The following is a 13,732-nucleotide window of genomic DNA, read 5'->3' as shown; positions in this document are numbered from 1 at the left end:
CGATCCTGTCTTTTAATGCTAAAGTTGCTTGAAATATATTGCGTTTAGCGTTCGAACATTTTTGGGAGCCAGTCAAAACTCCATGAACTCGGAGCACATTCTCCAGCCGCTGTTTTAGAACACGTGATAATATTTTGTAATCATAGTTGATTAGGCTTATTGGCCGGTAGGAGCGTGCGCTGTCCCCCGTCCCTCGTTTTTTCACTAGCACGATCACCCCATCGACGAACTGAGGTGGGAAATTTGACCTGATAGCGTCGTTAAGCACCAAATTCAATTCACGGTGTATTACATCAAAAGTGCGTAAATAAAATTCCTTCGGCAGTCCGTCGGAGCCTGGTGATTTTCTTGATGCGCTCGTGCGGATAGCCGTAAGAATTTCAGCCGTTGTGATGTCATTCATGCACGCTCCATTTACGTCATCTTGTTCGGGTATAATTCTCTCGCACTGAAATGCGCTATTTTCTTCTACATGTCCGGCTGTATATAGATTGGTGAAGTATTCGACCATGTAGTTTTGTATCGCAGTAGAATCATCCATAACTTCGTCTCTCTCATTTCTCAGCCGCTCGATAGTGGTTTTCCGGCGCACTCGCTCGCCCAGCTGGTAGGTCGATAGCGGCTCACCAGCAACGAGGGTTTCGTTAATTCGCACGAACATTTCGGAGAAAGCTCGCTGATGTGTTAGCATCTTTGCTTTTATCCGATTGATGGTGGTAAGCATGGCACGGTTGTTTTGGTAGCCATCGTACGCATGCCGTAGTAGCTGATATAATCGTTGTTGTTCACGATGGAAGATATCAAATGCTGTTCTAGACTTCCATCGGAAAAAAGACTTGATTTTAGGTTTTGCGCACGACAGCCACCATTCCATCCATGAACGGTAATTTTGCCGTTGACGAGTCCAGTACTGCCACCTTAGGCGGCTCGCACACCGGAGCAATAAGCAACTAGCAATTACCAACATGCAATGAGCAATATTATCGCCAATAGGTTTCTCCATTTGATTTTTGTTGATCTCGCACACCGACGCAATACGATATCGTTATCACCTTTGTAGATCAACATATATTGCTAGCAACACGGCTTGTTGGTTGATAAGCAACTATATTGCTCATAATTTGACAAGTTTCGTTCATCAAGCAGTTTGTTTACAAAATGTCAGACGATCCAGCATTTAACATCAAGTTTGTAGAAGTTGTTGAGAAATACGAATGTATTTATGATTATCGAAGACAGGATCATAGCAAAAGAGATGTTGTGGAGAAAGCATGGGGTGCAATTGGAAGTGAATTAAAACTATCTGGTAAGTATTTTGCAAGCATTTATTTTTTCAAAACGATCTTAATTATACAATATAGTTATCTTGCCATTGTAAGGCGTTTTCTGGCCTCAAAAAATATGATTTCAAGTAATCTCGTAATTCAGAAGGAGATTTTTTATTTGTTGATGAATTATGAGCAAGAATATTTCTATACAAGCGGTTATGTTTTGCAACCTGTGGAATTGAAAACGTACCCTCTCTGAGTTTTATAAAGTTATGAAGAACACAGGCACTTTTAATTATTGAAATAGCTGACTCTTCTTGACATAATATTGGCCTTTGAAAAATTTCAAATTTGGAAGTTAGCATTCCGAATGCACATTCTATACTTTTTCGCCCTCTTGATAGTCTATAATTAAATATTCGTTTTTCATTATCAAGAAGCCTTTGTGGATATGGTCGCATTAGGTTTTTTTTTAAAGGGAACGCCTCATCTCCCACAAAGTAAAATGGAAAATCGAGTTCGTCATTTGGCAATGGTGTTACCTCCGGAATAAGGAGTTTTTCTTTGTCTAGCAATCTTCCAAGAGTGGAAGAGCGAAAAACGCCACCGTCACTCATTCTACCTGCTTCCCCAACATCAATTGTTAAAAATATCCCATCAGCATTGGCGCAGGCCATCAGAACCACCGAAAAAAAACTTTTGTAATTATAATAATGCGATCCGGTCTTGGAAAATTTGTTTATTCGACAATGCTTCCCATCGATTGAGCCTATGCAGTTTGGAAGGTCCCATAATTCATAGTATCGTTGCGCTGTCGATTCCCAAATGGCTTCTGTCGGAACAGGCATATATAGCGGTTGAAGAACATTCCATATAGCCTTTGTACATTCTTTTACTACCAATCCTATAGTAGTGTCTCCTCTCATAAATATATGGGTGAGCGCCTTGAAAGTGCATCCTGTAGCCAAATACCTGCAAAAATTTTCTATAATTAGATTTTTTATTGTTTATTTTTCAGTTTCTCAATGCAAAGAAAAATGGAAAAATCTTCGGACGGCATTTTCGAGAAGTATGAAAAAACCACCATCAGGAAGCGGAGCCAAAAGAACTAAAGATTATTATTTGAAGGACGTGATGCAGTTCCTCACGCCTTTTATGAAATCAAAAGCGCAACAAAGTAATCTACCTAACGAAGCAGACCAAATACCGCAAGAAAACAGTGACTTTGAATTTTATGTATCTGAAATTATCGCATCTGCTACAAACTCTCAGGATGTGACATGTGATAAACCTCCAGAGGAGAAAAATAAATCCACTCACGCCCAATGCTCGGATAATGCAAGCATTCGAGGAATGAAACGACGAAAAATTCCACCAAAAACCCTTAATGAAGTTGACAAGTGTTTCATAGAATATATGAAATCAAAAAAAGGGTCTGCAGTAGAAAAGAGTAATCCAGATATGGAATTTTTAAAAAGTTTACTCCCTGATATCGCAAAGTTAAACGATTATCAAAAGAGGCAGTTTAAAAAGAGAACTCTCGAAACACTAGATGAACTATTGTGCGATAATCCATTACAAAGCAATTCATTCGTAGTAATACCAAGCCCTGTTGATTCCAACTACTCAGTTCAATCAAATGCTTCCAATTACACAACTTATTCGCATTTGTATTCAACAACAGAATATGGTGGAGGACAGGTTTCATCTGCAGCAACATATATTCCGAATTTTTCACCCAAAATGTCATCAGTTAATGACGATAGGAATTCATAATATCAATTATGTTATGTTTTTTAATTATATCATTAATATAAGTATACTCTGAGTTTTCCAAATTTTTGTTTTATTGAATTCATCTTACCTTAATGTGATTAAAAGTTTTTCCTGTGGGCTGATCGCATATCTGTAATTGGTGTCTTGTTTAGTAATATGAGGTGCTATCAGCTGAACTAGCATTTCAAAAGTACTCGGACTCATTCGGTAGCAGTTTTGAAACTGTGTGGGATGCGTTTTCAATTCTTGAGCACATATACTGGCTCCATGTTTACTCAACGCTTCAAACGCTGGATGAATCCAATATCGTCTCCTTTTTCTTTTCTTTCTCAAAATTTGCCACAACATTATCACTTCGTCTTCATCAGATGACATTTTGAACAAGAGATTCTTTATTCGCGATGACAGTGCGACAGTGTCGACGACTGGCGGCGACTTTCAATTAGGGGCATAATTTGGGTTCCAAACTCGTTAGTGTAATCTCTATCAAATCAGAAGACACTGAGCCAGGTTTTAAATGTTAGAATTTAAATGAAAATGTTCACATAATGTTATTTAGTTACTTGAAACACGCATTTCCGAGTTTTATTTAACTAATTGTGGATACATTTCCAACATTGTTACTGAATATTTTCATTATAATATTAACTTGTCTTCAAAAACAATTTCCCTTAGAAATTTTTTCACCACCTGCAAAAAAAAGTATTTTTCATCCAAAAAGAATACTAATTTGATACGGGAAACCTAATTTTCATTCATAATTTTAATTTTAAAAACGGTTTCATTCCAACTGAAATTATTTTTTTCTTTGACGCTTCCCTAAACTAGAAACGAAGCTCAATGCCGTCAACGCAGATTCGCGATGACAGTGGTGCAGTGTCGACGTCTGGTGGAGACTTTCAATGTGGAGCCATAATTTGGGTCCCAAACTCGATAGTATAATCTCTATCAGATTAGGAAGCGTGAATCCAGTTTTGAAATGATAAAATTTGAGTGAAAATTTCTACTTTATGTTATTGATTCACCTGAAACACTCATTTCCGACTCTTATTTAACCATTTGTCTATACATTTCCGATATTTTTACTTTTCATTATAATATAAATTGTCTTTAGACACAATTTTCGTGTGAGATTTTTTCATCACCTGAAAAAAAGTATTTTAGTTGAAATAGAATATTAATTTGATGCGGAGAAAATAATTTTCATTCATAATTTTAACTTTAGAAACATGTTCATTTCGTCTGAAAATCAATGCTCCTCGAAACTGGTAAACGAAGCTCAATGTCGTCAACACGAATTGCTTTGGTATGCGAAGTACAACAAAATATGTTTCCTGTTGCATGTTGCGTATTGCTGATTTCTAGTTGCTTATTGCTTCGGTGTGCGAGCCGCCTTATTTGTAACTCGTTTATATTTTCGGCGGTGAGTAGATGTGGACGTAGGGACCAAAAGCCACGACCATGCGCTCTGTCGGGGAGAGGAAGGCAAATTCTTGCGGTAACTGCTTTGTGATCCGAGAAACAGCACACATGGACAGCTGTTGATCTCAGCTGTTCTCGGAGACCATTGCTCACGTAGAGTCGATCGAGCCTGGACGATGAATTGTGTGTGATGTATGTGTATTCCATCTCTCGTGGACGGATTTGCTGCCACACATCAAACAGACGTAGCTGCTGAACGGTGGCTTGAAGAGCGGGACTCGAATTTTGACCAGTCGCATCGCATTGTCTGATAACGCAGTTGAAGTCGCCTCCTAATATGATGTGATCGGAGTGATGACGAAGGTAGTATGCGATGGTGTTGTTAAAAAATCGTTCTCGTTCGGCACGTAGAACGGAACCCGAAGGGGCATACACATTGCACAGCGTAACATTATGAACACGCAGGGCAACTAATCTACCGTCCAGGCTCTTCTCTACGTGTGTGAATTTTATATGTTCTTTCAGAGCAATTGCCGTTCCTCTCCTCGTATGGTCGACATTGCATATAACGTTGTAACCGGGCAATACAAGTTGGTCGTTTTCAACCTCCTGCAGAAATACTATATCTAGCTCCATTGAGCGAACGAATGTGCGAAGGGCGTTAATCTTATTTTGGTTGGTGATGGTGTTGATATTTATCGTTCCAATATTACAGCTTACGTTATCCATTTCTAAATGCATTCGTCGTCAGAAATTCTCACATGTTCATGTTCGGCGGTGATGGTGTCTTCTCCGGAATGGCGCATTTTCTTGCCCGGCGGTTGTCTTCGTGAGCGTCGGCTGTTATTCGAGGTCTGGGAGGTTTGTGAGCAATCGGTTTCATTGCCATCAGGCCTGCGATGCGATGTGATCGCGTTCGGAACAGAAATCGGCGAGAGCTGGATTACAGCTTGTGATGTGGAGGGTTTCATTGTCGCAGGTGTTGCGGGGGGTGGCATCGTGTGTTTCTTGTTGGGTACTGGAGTTTGCATCTCACTTACTCCAAGGAGACTTGGGTGTTGACCCGCAATATCGTTAAGTCCGATTGTACGCGGACCTTTTGTCGGTTTACTTGGATTCGTTTGTTTGTTCTGTAAGGGTTCGGACGGTTTACTTTTCGTTACGCTAGCGTACGATTGATCTGCTGCGAGCTTCTGTACCAGCAGTTTCTTGTTTTGTACACATGGAATGCCTATGTGTACAAACTCATGGCAGTGTAGGCAAGTTTGTCGTTGTCCTTTGTACCTCAACGCAGTTTCTTCGCCCTGGATTGTAACGAGAGAGGGAATATTCTTGGTGACTATCATTCGAGCAACACGAACTCCGGTTTTTACACCACCAAATTCGCTGAATCTGTCGTCCCACAGTAGGTCACGAATGCTAATGACTTCGCCGTATTCTGCGAGAAAATCGGTAATCTGGTCGTTTGTGACGCTCTCGGGTAGCTCAAGCAACTTGACTTCTACCGAACCGTCCTCCATCGTAATTCGTATCTTGTAGGTCTTTCCATCAAATACGAAATCGTGTTTGTTGTCGTGCTGTTGCACTATCTTCTCGGCAAGTTGGAAGTCGTTGACCTTAACGAAGGTACATCCAAGTCGTCTGCTGGGCTGGAGTTGGAGAACATTTTCTCTCGTAAGACCAAGCTCCTTCCCAATGAACTTATGGATCTCTTCATGGGAGAGTAACTTCGGAAACTGCGAATAGTCAACGCGAAACGTATTTTCGCGGCGCGGCATCGCGAGGTGTCACGTCGCGGATAACGTTAGAAGAATAACCGATAAAAAAAACGTATTTAGTAGTCCGTGAACGACTTCCGAAATCTGCTTGTCTAAAAACGTCGACTGATCAGCTCGGAAGTTGAGCGCTAACTAACTCACAGGATAGAGACAAATCGGCAGACTCAGCCAGAGGGGCGAGTCCAACGAGACGAACGAATGAGCGTTAAAAGGGATCGATGGCAAAAAAATACATTCATTACGATTTGTTCGCTCGTTGGATTCACATGCAGGCTAAAAAGGGTCCTTTTCAGGATCACAAAATTATCTTCAATCTAAAGAGTTTATTGTTTTGTTATCACTCGATATCCCCATCTTGTTCGGCTAAACCTTTCTGTTTAGCGATTACATTTGCCACTCGCCACAGTTGGAAAATTTTCTTCCCATCCAGCTTGTGACATATTTTACAGTAAATTACAGTAAATTACATTCAATGGCACATCGCATTACCACCACTCAGTATCGGATTGGAGGTAATTTTAACCTGTAATTGAACATTTGCGATGACAGTGGTACAGTGTCGACTTTCAATGTGGGATCATAATTTGGACCCCGAACTCTATGTTTACAAAAATGTCCAACGAAATATGTCGCATTACAGGTCCGTCCAATTAGCTAAATGTCGAGATAAGTGTAAATTTACTGTACTTTCAATCTAGAAGCAATTTAAGAATTGGTGAAAATCAATAAGCTCAGAACAACTGCCAAATTCACATACTCATCATATCCTGGCAAACAAATTATGAAAAAATCAATTTGTGTTTTATTATTATTTTGGATAATGTTTTAGAAAGCATTGAACTGTATTTCCTAAACTATTTTTTGGAAGGTTTAATGGCCCTGAAAAGCGCCTTGTTTTATGGAATGGTTCCAATTTAGAAAACTTAGTACTCGTGGTTTTGAAAAAAACCATTTCGAACGCCCTCGATGCCGCCTTGTTCTGAATTTGCCACCAAAGCAGTTTGTATAAAGAACAAACTTTTTTCTTCTGCTACCTGATGCCGTTTTGCGATTGCGTTTGCCACTCGCCACTCGCTGCAACTGCCTGTTGTCTTGATGTCCACCGAACCGAATGTGTTCTGTTCCGAATGCGGGTTTTCTTATCGTCGCGAGCAGCTTTGCCAGCTAACTCGATCACTTCGGCGGCCGAAACTATATAACGCCGGCTAGGTGGACTGGTGCACTGGTACTAACGCGCTCGGCCTAGCTACCCTTGCGGGGAACTCCAGATCAACACGGTTCGAGCGGGATTTTGCCTTTCCCTTCACTTTTCCTCCTTTACCATGTCCAGACATGGCTGCTTGGGCTGGTTTGTTGATGTGTTGCGATGCGAATCGATGTGGTGTACGGTTTGAATGAGAATGATCGTTACGTAAGGAAGGTCTTGTATTATAGAGACTTTAAACTTTTGCAGTTCATTCGTCTCTAGCCTTGAGAAAGGCCCTTTAAAAACTGTACTCTATTTACTCCAGCGCTACCACCTCCACCCTCTTGCCTTGAGAAAAGCACTCGATCCCTCGCCGTCCAGCTCGTCCAGCAACGATGTTGTCCAGTCGGTGTCCACACAAAGAATGGATCGTTACGGCAGCGGAGCGGGGATTTTTAAGCTGACTGGCTGGCTCGAGAATTACGCATGTGTGAGACTGCGACCAATGTTTCGTTCATTTTTTTCTTTTTCCTTTCCAATCGTGCATCATTCTATTTCGCTGCTGCCTGGTTGCCCGTTTTGTCCGGTACGATTTGAGGAGCACAAAATGGACCAATCAAAAATGGGCACATAGTGCATTTTGACAATGCTTGATATTTCACAATTATTCAATTATTTATCTCAAGAAAAATGAAATGTTATTCGTTATGATAGATGCGTAGATATATTTCCTATCAATTGATGCAAAAACCTTTGCGATCTATTGAGAAATGCTCGAGTTATAAGCGTTCCAAATCTTGCATTTTTTCCTACTTGTTCAGTGCCTAGATTTCCATTTCACCACCTATATCTTCCGGTTAGACGTAGTCCTACGTCAAAAAGTTGATGAAGAGAAATCGATCAAGTCACTTACACCCCTTGCATTCTAAGCCCCTCATATGATATGCGCTCATTTCCATGTTATCAAAAATAGGGTGATCAACATTGTCGATGAAATAAAAAAAATAACTTTTTTTCTTTATAGATAGAGGTGAACATAGTTCGAAAATGTTGAAGTCCCAGTTATTTGAGATATCTTTTTAGAGCAAAGTTTTTTTTCTATCCTATGAAATAATCGATATAGCGTCTTTTTAAAAGTTACGTTAGAGTCACCATGAAAAAAACTGTTTTTTTTGCTCTAACATTTATATTTCAAATTCTACATGCAAACTGTATTCGAAAGACTTAAGAACATACTATTACAAACATTTTGCGATGCAGAACTAGTCAATATATCAACTTCACTCAAAGTTATTGATATTTCTTCCTAAAAAATATGCTCTCTTCAATTGTTCGTCATTCTTTCTAGTATGTAAGTATGTTAAGTATGTTATATTTCGTGTTTGTGTAAATTAAAATTGAAATCATGAGTTTTTGGGTAAAAAAACCATCAATAACTTTGAGTAGGATTAAGATATTGACTAATTCTGCATCGCAAAAAAACATTCAAAACCGATGAAGCTTTGAAAAACTGGGAGAAATTGTGTAAGGAAGATTGGCAAAGCCTCGCTCAAGCTCTCACGAGCAGTGTCAAGAGAAATGTACGAGTATCCAGCATAGAGGAGGAAATACAATAAATGAATTATGCCAAAACATAACTTATACATAATTATGTGGTAACATCCATGCCTCTCACGCTAAAGGTCACGAGTTCAATTCTCACTCCCGACATTCTTCCAAAAATGGAAGTAAAAAGTGACGAACCAGCCAAATGAGTTGAAAATCACTATAATACAGATAAAAAAAAAAATATATTATTGAATCCCTGAAAATATTAGAAGTATCCGATTTAAACTGAATTTTTGGTGATCATTTTTGTGTGTCTCATCTCTTTCGAGTCCAATCTTTATAAAGATAAGAAAGTTATATTTTAAATTTCATAGGCAATCATGGTCACCCTATTTTTGATAACATAAAAATGAGCGCTCTATCATATGTAACAACTTTGTCTAAGAGCTTGATGTATGTATCGTCAATCACGTCCATCACGAGACAGCCTGGCTTGACCAGCCACTCACGGTACAGCTTCCGCGCACGCCATTTGGTCACCGTGTTTTAATTTTCAGTCCGGTTTGACGTCTTCCTGACCTTAAAAACGCGTAGCCCAGCCCGCTTCATTGTCTGCTGGACGAACCACTTTGACGAATTGACCTTTTTACCCACCGCTCGGGTGGAAAGGTTCGGGTTCTGCTTAAAGTACTGCCTTATCTTCCGCGCCTTCTCTGGGTATTCCATTTTCGGTTTTCGACCGCTTCCAGCGCGCCGCTCGATGGTCTTCGTCTCCCCGAACATTTTCACAACGCGGGAAACGATGGAATGGTGGATTCCAAGCCTTATGCCGATCCATCTGTGCGACTGACCAGGAGTATCGATCACCGCGCCTAAGATTTGCTGGCGTAGCTTTTCTTGTTTCGAATGCATCTCGGAAACTGCTTGACAGATCGCGATAAAATTTTGCACACATAAACATAACACTCTAAACTAGTATTACCCAGAATTTCATGAATGTTTACCCACGCGATAAAAAGTTACACCCAGAACAAAGTGTCGCATTTTTTTCCGAGTTATAGTCATAGTCAAACATAGTTCGACAATGTTGTAGTCCCAGTTATTTAAGATATCTTTGTAGAACCAAGTTTTTTTTTCTATTTCTTGAAATAATCGATATAGCGCCTTTATTCTAAGTTACGTTAGGGTCACCATGAAAAAAACTTTTTTTTTTTTTGCTCTAACTCTAACTTCTAACAAATTCTGCATAACAGTTTGTATTGTATTCGAAAGACTGTTAGAATTTCCTTATACAAACATTTTGTGATGCAGAACTTGTCAATATCTCAACTTCACTCAAAGTTATTGATATTTCTTCCCAAAAAACACGCTCTTTTCATTTGTTGAACGATTATTTTTCGAACCAATGGGTGTTCAAATTATTTTGAAAGGATAATATTCCACAATTTGTTTATTTGTTTATTTGAAGCAGAGAAAAGCCCATTTTAGTGTGCTTGAAGCTTTTTTTGACGTGGGACTACGTCTAACCGGAATATATGGAGGGTAAAATGAAAACCTAAACACAGAACATGCAGGAAAAAAATTAAAGAATTCGAATGCTTATAGCTCGAACATTTCGTACTGGATAGGAGAGATGTTTGCATCACTTGATAGGGAATATTTCTACGCATCTATCGCAACTAACAAAATGTTGTTTTTCATTAGATAAACAATTAAATAACTGTAAAATATTAAGCGTTATCTAAACGCCCTAACTGCATCGTTTTGATTGGCCCGATTTACGGTTTCCCTAACACAGCCATCAAAACCAAGCAGCCTTGGGGAAATCGGCATTGCAAATACATGAAAGTAGGGGGACTTTTGTTCTCATCGAAAAATGTTCCCAAACACAGACTTTAAAACCAAGCAGCGAAATCGGCATTGCAAACACACGAAAGAGCCTAGAGGCGAGTGAACTGAAAAGTTTAAACCCTCTTAAAGCCAAAAAGAAGAAGAAGAACACACGAAAGTAGGGGGAGCTTTTGTTCCCACCGAAATGTGTTCCCTAATAGAGATTTCTAAACCAAGGTGCCTGGAGAAATCGGTATTTCAAATTCATGCAAGTCGGGGGTATTTTTGTTCCGACTGGAATGTGTTTCCCTAACACAGACTTCAAATCCATGAAGCGTGGGGAAATCGGCATTGCGAATTCATACAAATCGGGGGTATTTTTGTTCCGATTGAAATGTGTTTCCCTAACACAGACTTCAAAACCGAGGTTTCTGGGGAAATCGGCTCTGCAAATAAATGCAAACTGCGAGTACTTTTGTCCTCGCTTGCCTTTGTGCAGAGTGGAATATGTCTGTTCTAACATGATCTTCTAAACTTAGGAACCTGGGAAAATCGTGCAGCCACTAGAAGCGAATGAACTTCCCAGTTTCAAGCAAATTCGGGGTTCGAGAAGTATGTACACTTTTGGGATGTAAACTTCAGAGGGAAATGTAAAATAAAATAATCGTTTGATAATTTTTTTTTGTCTTTATTGGAAAGATTTTCAGCCTTAGGCTGGTTCATCAAACGTTTGATAATTCTTCCGTACATATATTTTGTTCTAGTCATCATACCAAACGTAAAAGGTCCGTCATTAAATTTACTTGTAACGAAGAACAATCAATCACAATAAATGTTTTTTCACTCACAGAGCAAATATATTGAACTCAATTGAATTTGGAAACTGTTTCATTCAATCAAGAATTTAATCAATACAAACGAATGATTGCTAAGCTAAGGTAGTTCCACGTCAACCTTGCGGTTATATCATAGATATAACCCACTCATTTGTTCTAAAATGGGCATAAAACATGCCCAGTCGAAATGACACAATCTTAATAATAACAAAAATACGACTTATTCTAACTGAAAACTGGGTTAGTATGTCCAAGCACTCCACGGAACCTACTCTTATTGGCGTAACGAGACAAGTGATAGTCAAAAACATGAAAAAAACGGTTGAACACACGGAACATACTACTAACAGGCTCTTTATAGCCATAATTGGTACGAACTTTTAGACAGTGGATGTCTTCTTAGCAGCTCGGAAAATGAAGCCCAAGCACTTCGAAGCTTTGGAAATAATGTAAGCAATATGGTCTTTAAAATTGAGCTTCGAAACTGAGAGCGCGCCCAAATCCTTAACCTTATCCTCTCGATTAAGAATTGTATCGACAATAGTGTAGTCGAACGAGAATACGGAAGGTTTGCGAGCGAAGGAGATGGCGGAGCATTTGTCAGCATTCAAACTCATAAGGTTTATTGCACACCAGTCGGAGAAGCTATCGAGTTCCCGCTGAAGGAACTGCGCGTCTTCTTGGCAAGTTATCACATGATAAAGCTTGAAGCTTGAGCACCGGAAGTAACGAAGAAAGGTTCAGTAATAATATCACCTACTTTAACTGCCATTGAATGACCAACAAAATAAGAGTTTGAGCTGAGAAATCTGTGTAGATTGCGTCTATCTGCCTATGGGCTTCTATAGCTCTGATGATGAAAGACGTATAACTGATAAGAATGGTGCTTGTTGAACTTTTCGGCATGAATCCGTGTTGGGTAGTGCAAATGTAGTTGAGACAATTGTGCTTGAGAAAGTCGAGAACAGTCAGCTCGAGAAGTTTAGAAGAGGCACATAATGAAGCAATTCCCCTGTAGTTTGAAACTTTTCTTTTATCGTCTTTTTGACGTAGGACTACGTCTTTCATTTCTGTACCGGGGTGTAAGTTCAATGTTTCGAGAACGAGAGTGACGCTGGACTGCAAGGTTTTGAACCTTAATACCTCTTTGCCGGCTGAATGGGTTGGTATAGTAATCACTTCATTCGAAAGATAAAATGTCAACGAGTTATATGAATGTCACTTATTGGTCCAAAAAATGGCTTCAATTGCTTAAAAATTGCTTTGAAAGCAAGCTACTAGAATCATATCAATCTAGCTCATTGATGATAATTGGTGATCGCAATGTGTTCCCGAACACGGACGCAAAATCTAGGCACCTGGAGAAACCGTCATAGCGAATACATGCAAACTGTGATTTCTTTTGCTCGCTTGCATTAGTGTTTGTGAAACCATAGCGGACATATGCAAGGCGTGAGTACTTTTACTCGCATCATTTTCTGTTCTGCTTTCGCATGGAGCAGTCATGAAAAATTACCACATCACGATAAAAACGAAATTAATTTTATGCAAGGTTATATAGACTATATTTCGTTTTCACCGTGGAATGGCGCCCTCAGTTTCTATTCTGCGCATGGAGTGATCTCGAAAAGTCTTGTGTTATTCTCACGAAAACAAAAATGAATCATGTATCAAACATCTTCATTTGCTTTTACAAGACCACTCAATTTCCATCGGTTCGTTTCGGGACCACCAACAAGTTAGAAAGAGTAGAATTTTATGTTAATAACAATGCCATACTTATACTCATCCACCCACACACTAACAAGAAAAACTTTCAGCAATCTTTCAAAATATTCATTCATTCATTCATTAAGAATTGATTCAGATGCAATTTCAAATAAATGATTACCGAGCTAACGGTAGTCCTGCGTCTACTTTACGGTTATATCACAGATATAACCCACTTCTTGTTTTTGAATACTGGAAATACGAACGATTTCTTCCAGCATATAGGAAATGATCCAGCTTTGTGAGAGCGAATGAAAATTGTAGCTAGGAGCATAGAGATAGCCATACTACACTTCTTCAAAATAATTGATGGTATTC

General features: G+C 39.3%; 2 protein-coding genes across 2 annotated transcripts; one reads left to right on the top strand and one right to left on the bottom strand.

Annotated features, from left to right (window-relative positions):
* Positions 1-1,048: 1,048 nt before the first annotated feature.
* On the bottom strand, positions 1,049-3,419 carry LOC129769554 (uncharacterized). Its single transcript, XM_055771898.1, has 3 exons — positions 3,239-3,419; positions 3,133-3,174; positions 1,049-2,240 (listed from the first exon to the last, which is right to left on the bottom strand). Exons 1-3 carry the CDS (start codon positions 3,298-3,300, stop codon positions 1,349-1,351), a joined length of 996 nt encoding a protein of 331 aa, XP_055627873.1. The 5' UTR covers positions 3,301-3,419; the 3' UTR covers positions 1,049-1,348.
* On the top strand, positions 1,072-3,088 carry LOC129769556 (uncharacterized). Its single transcript, XM_055771899.1, has 2 exons — positions 1,072-1,306; positions 2,287-3,088. Exons 1-2 carry the CDS (start codon positions 1,159-1,161, stop codon positions 3,042-3,044), a joined length of 906 nt encoding a protein of 301 aa, XP_055627874.1. The 5' UTR covers positions 1,072-1,158; the 3' UTR covers positions 3,045-3,088.
* Positions 3,420-13,732: the final 10,313 nt, after the last annotated feature.

This window comes from Toxorhynchites rutilus, chromosome 2, assembly GCF_029784135.1.
Source record: "Toxorhynchites rutilus septentrionalis strain SRP chromosome 2, ASM2978413v1, whole genome shotgun sequence".
NCBI lineage: Eukaryota > Metazoa > Arthropoda > Insecta > Diptera > Culicidae > Toxorhynchites > Toxorhynchites rutilus.
The sequence above is the reverse complement of the archived record's forward strand: the minus strand, read 5'-3'. Positions and strand labels throughout refer to the sequence as shown.

Excerpts from the sequence above, each read along its gene's own strand:
- LOC129769556 (XM_055771899.1), top strand. The coding sequence starts at position 1,159 with ATGTCAGACGATCCAGCATTTAACATCAAGTTTGTAGAAGTTGTTGAG. Across the intron at positions 1,307-2,286 it reads AAGTGAATTAAAACTATCTG|TTTCTCAATGCAAAGAAAAA; the intron begins GTAAGTATTTTG and ends TTTATTTTTCAG.
- LOC129769554 (XM_055771898.1), bottom strand. The coding sequence starts at position 3,300 with ATGTGCTCAAGAATTGAAAACGCATCCCACACAGTTTCAAAACTGCTA. Across the intron at positions 3,175-3,238 it reads CTGCTACCGAATGAGTCCGA|ATATGCGATCAGCCCACAGG; the intron begins GTACTTTTGAAA and ends CACCAATTACAG. Across the intron at positions 2,241-3,132 it reads AAACTTTTAATCACATTAAG|GTATTTGGCTACAGGATGCA; the intron begins GTAAGATGAATT and ends AAATTTTTGCAG.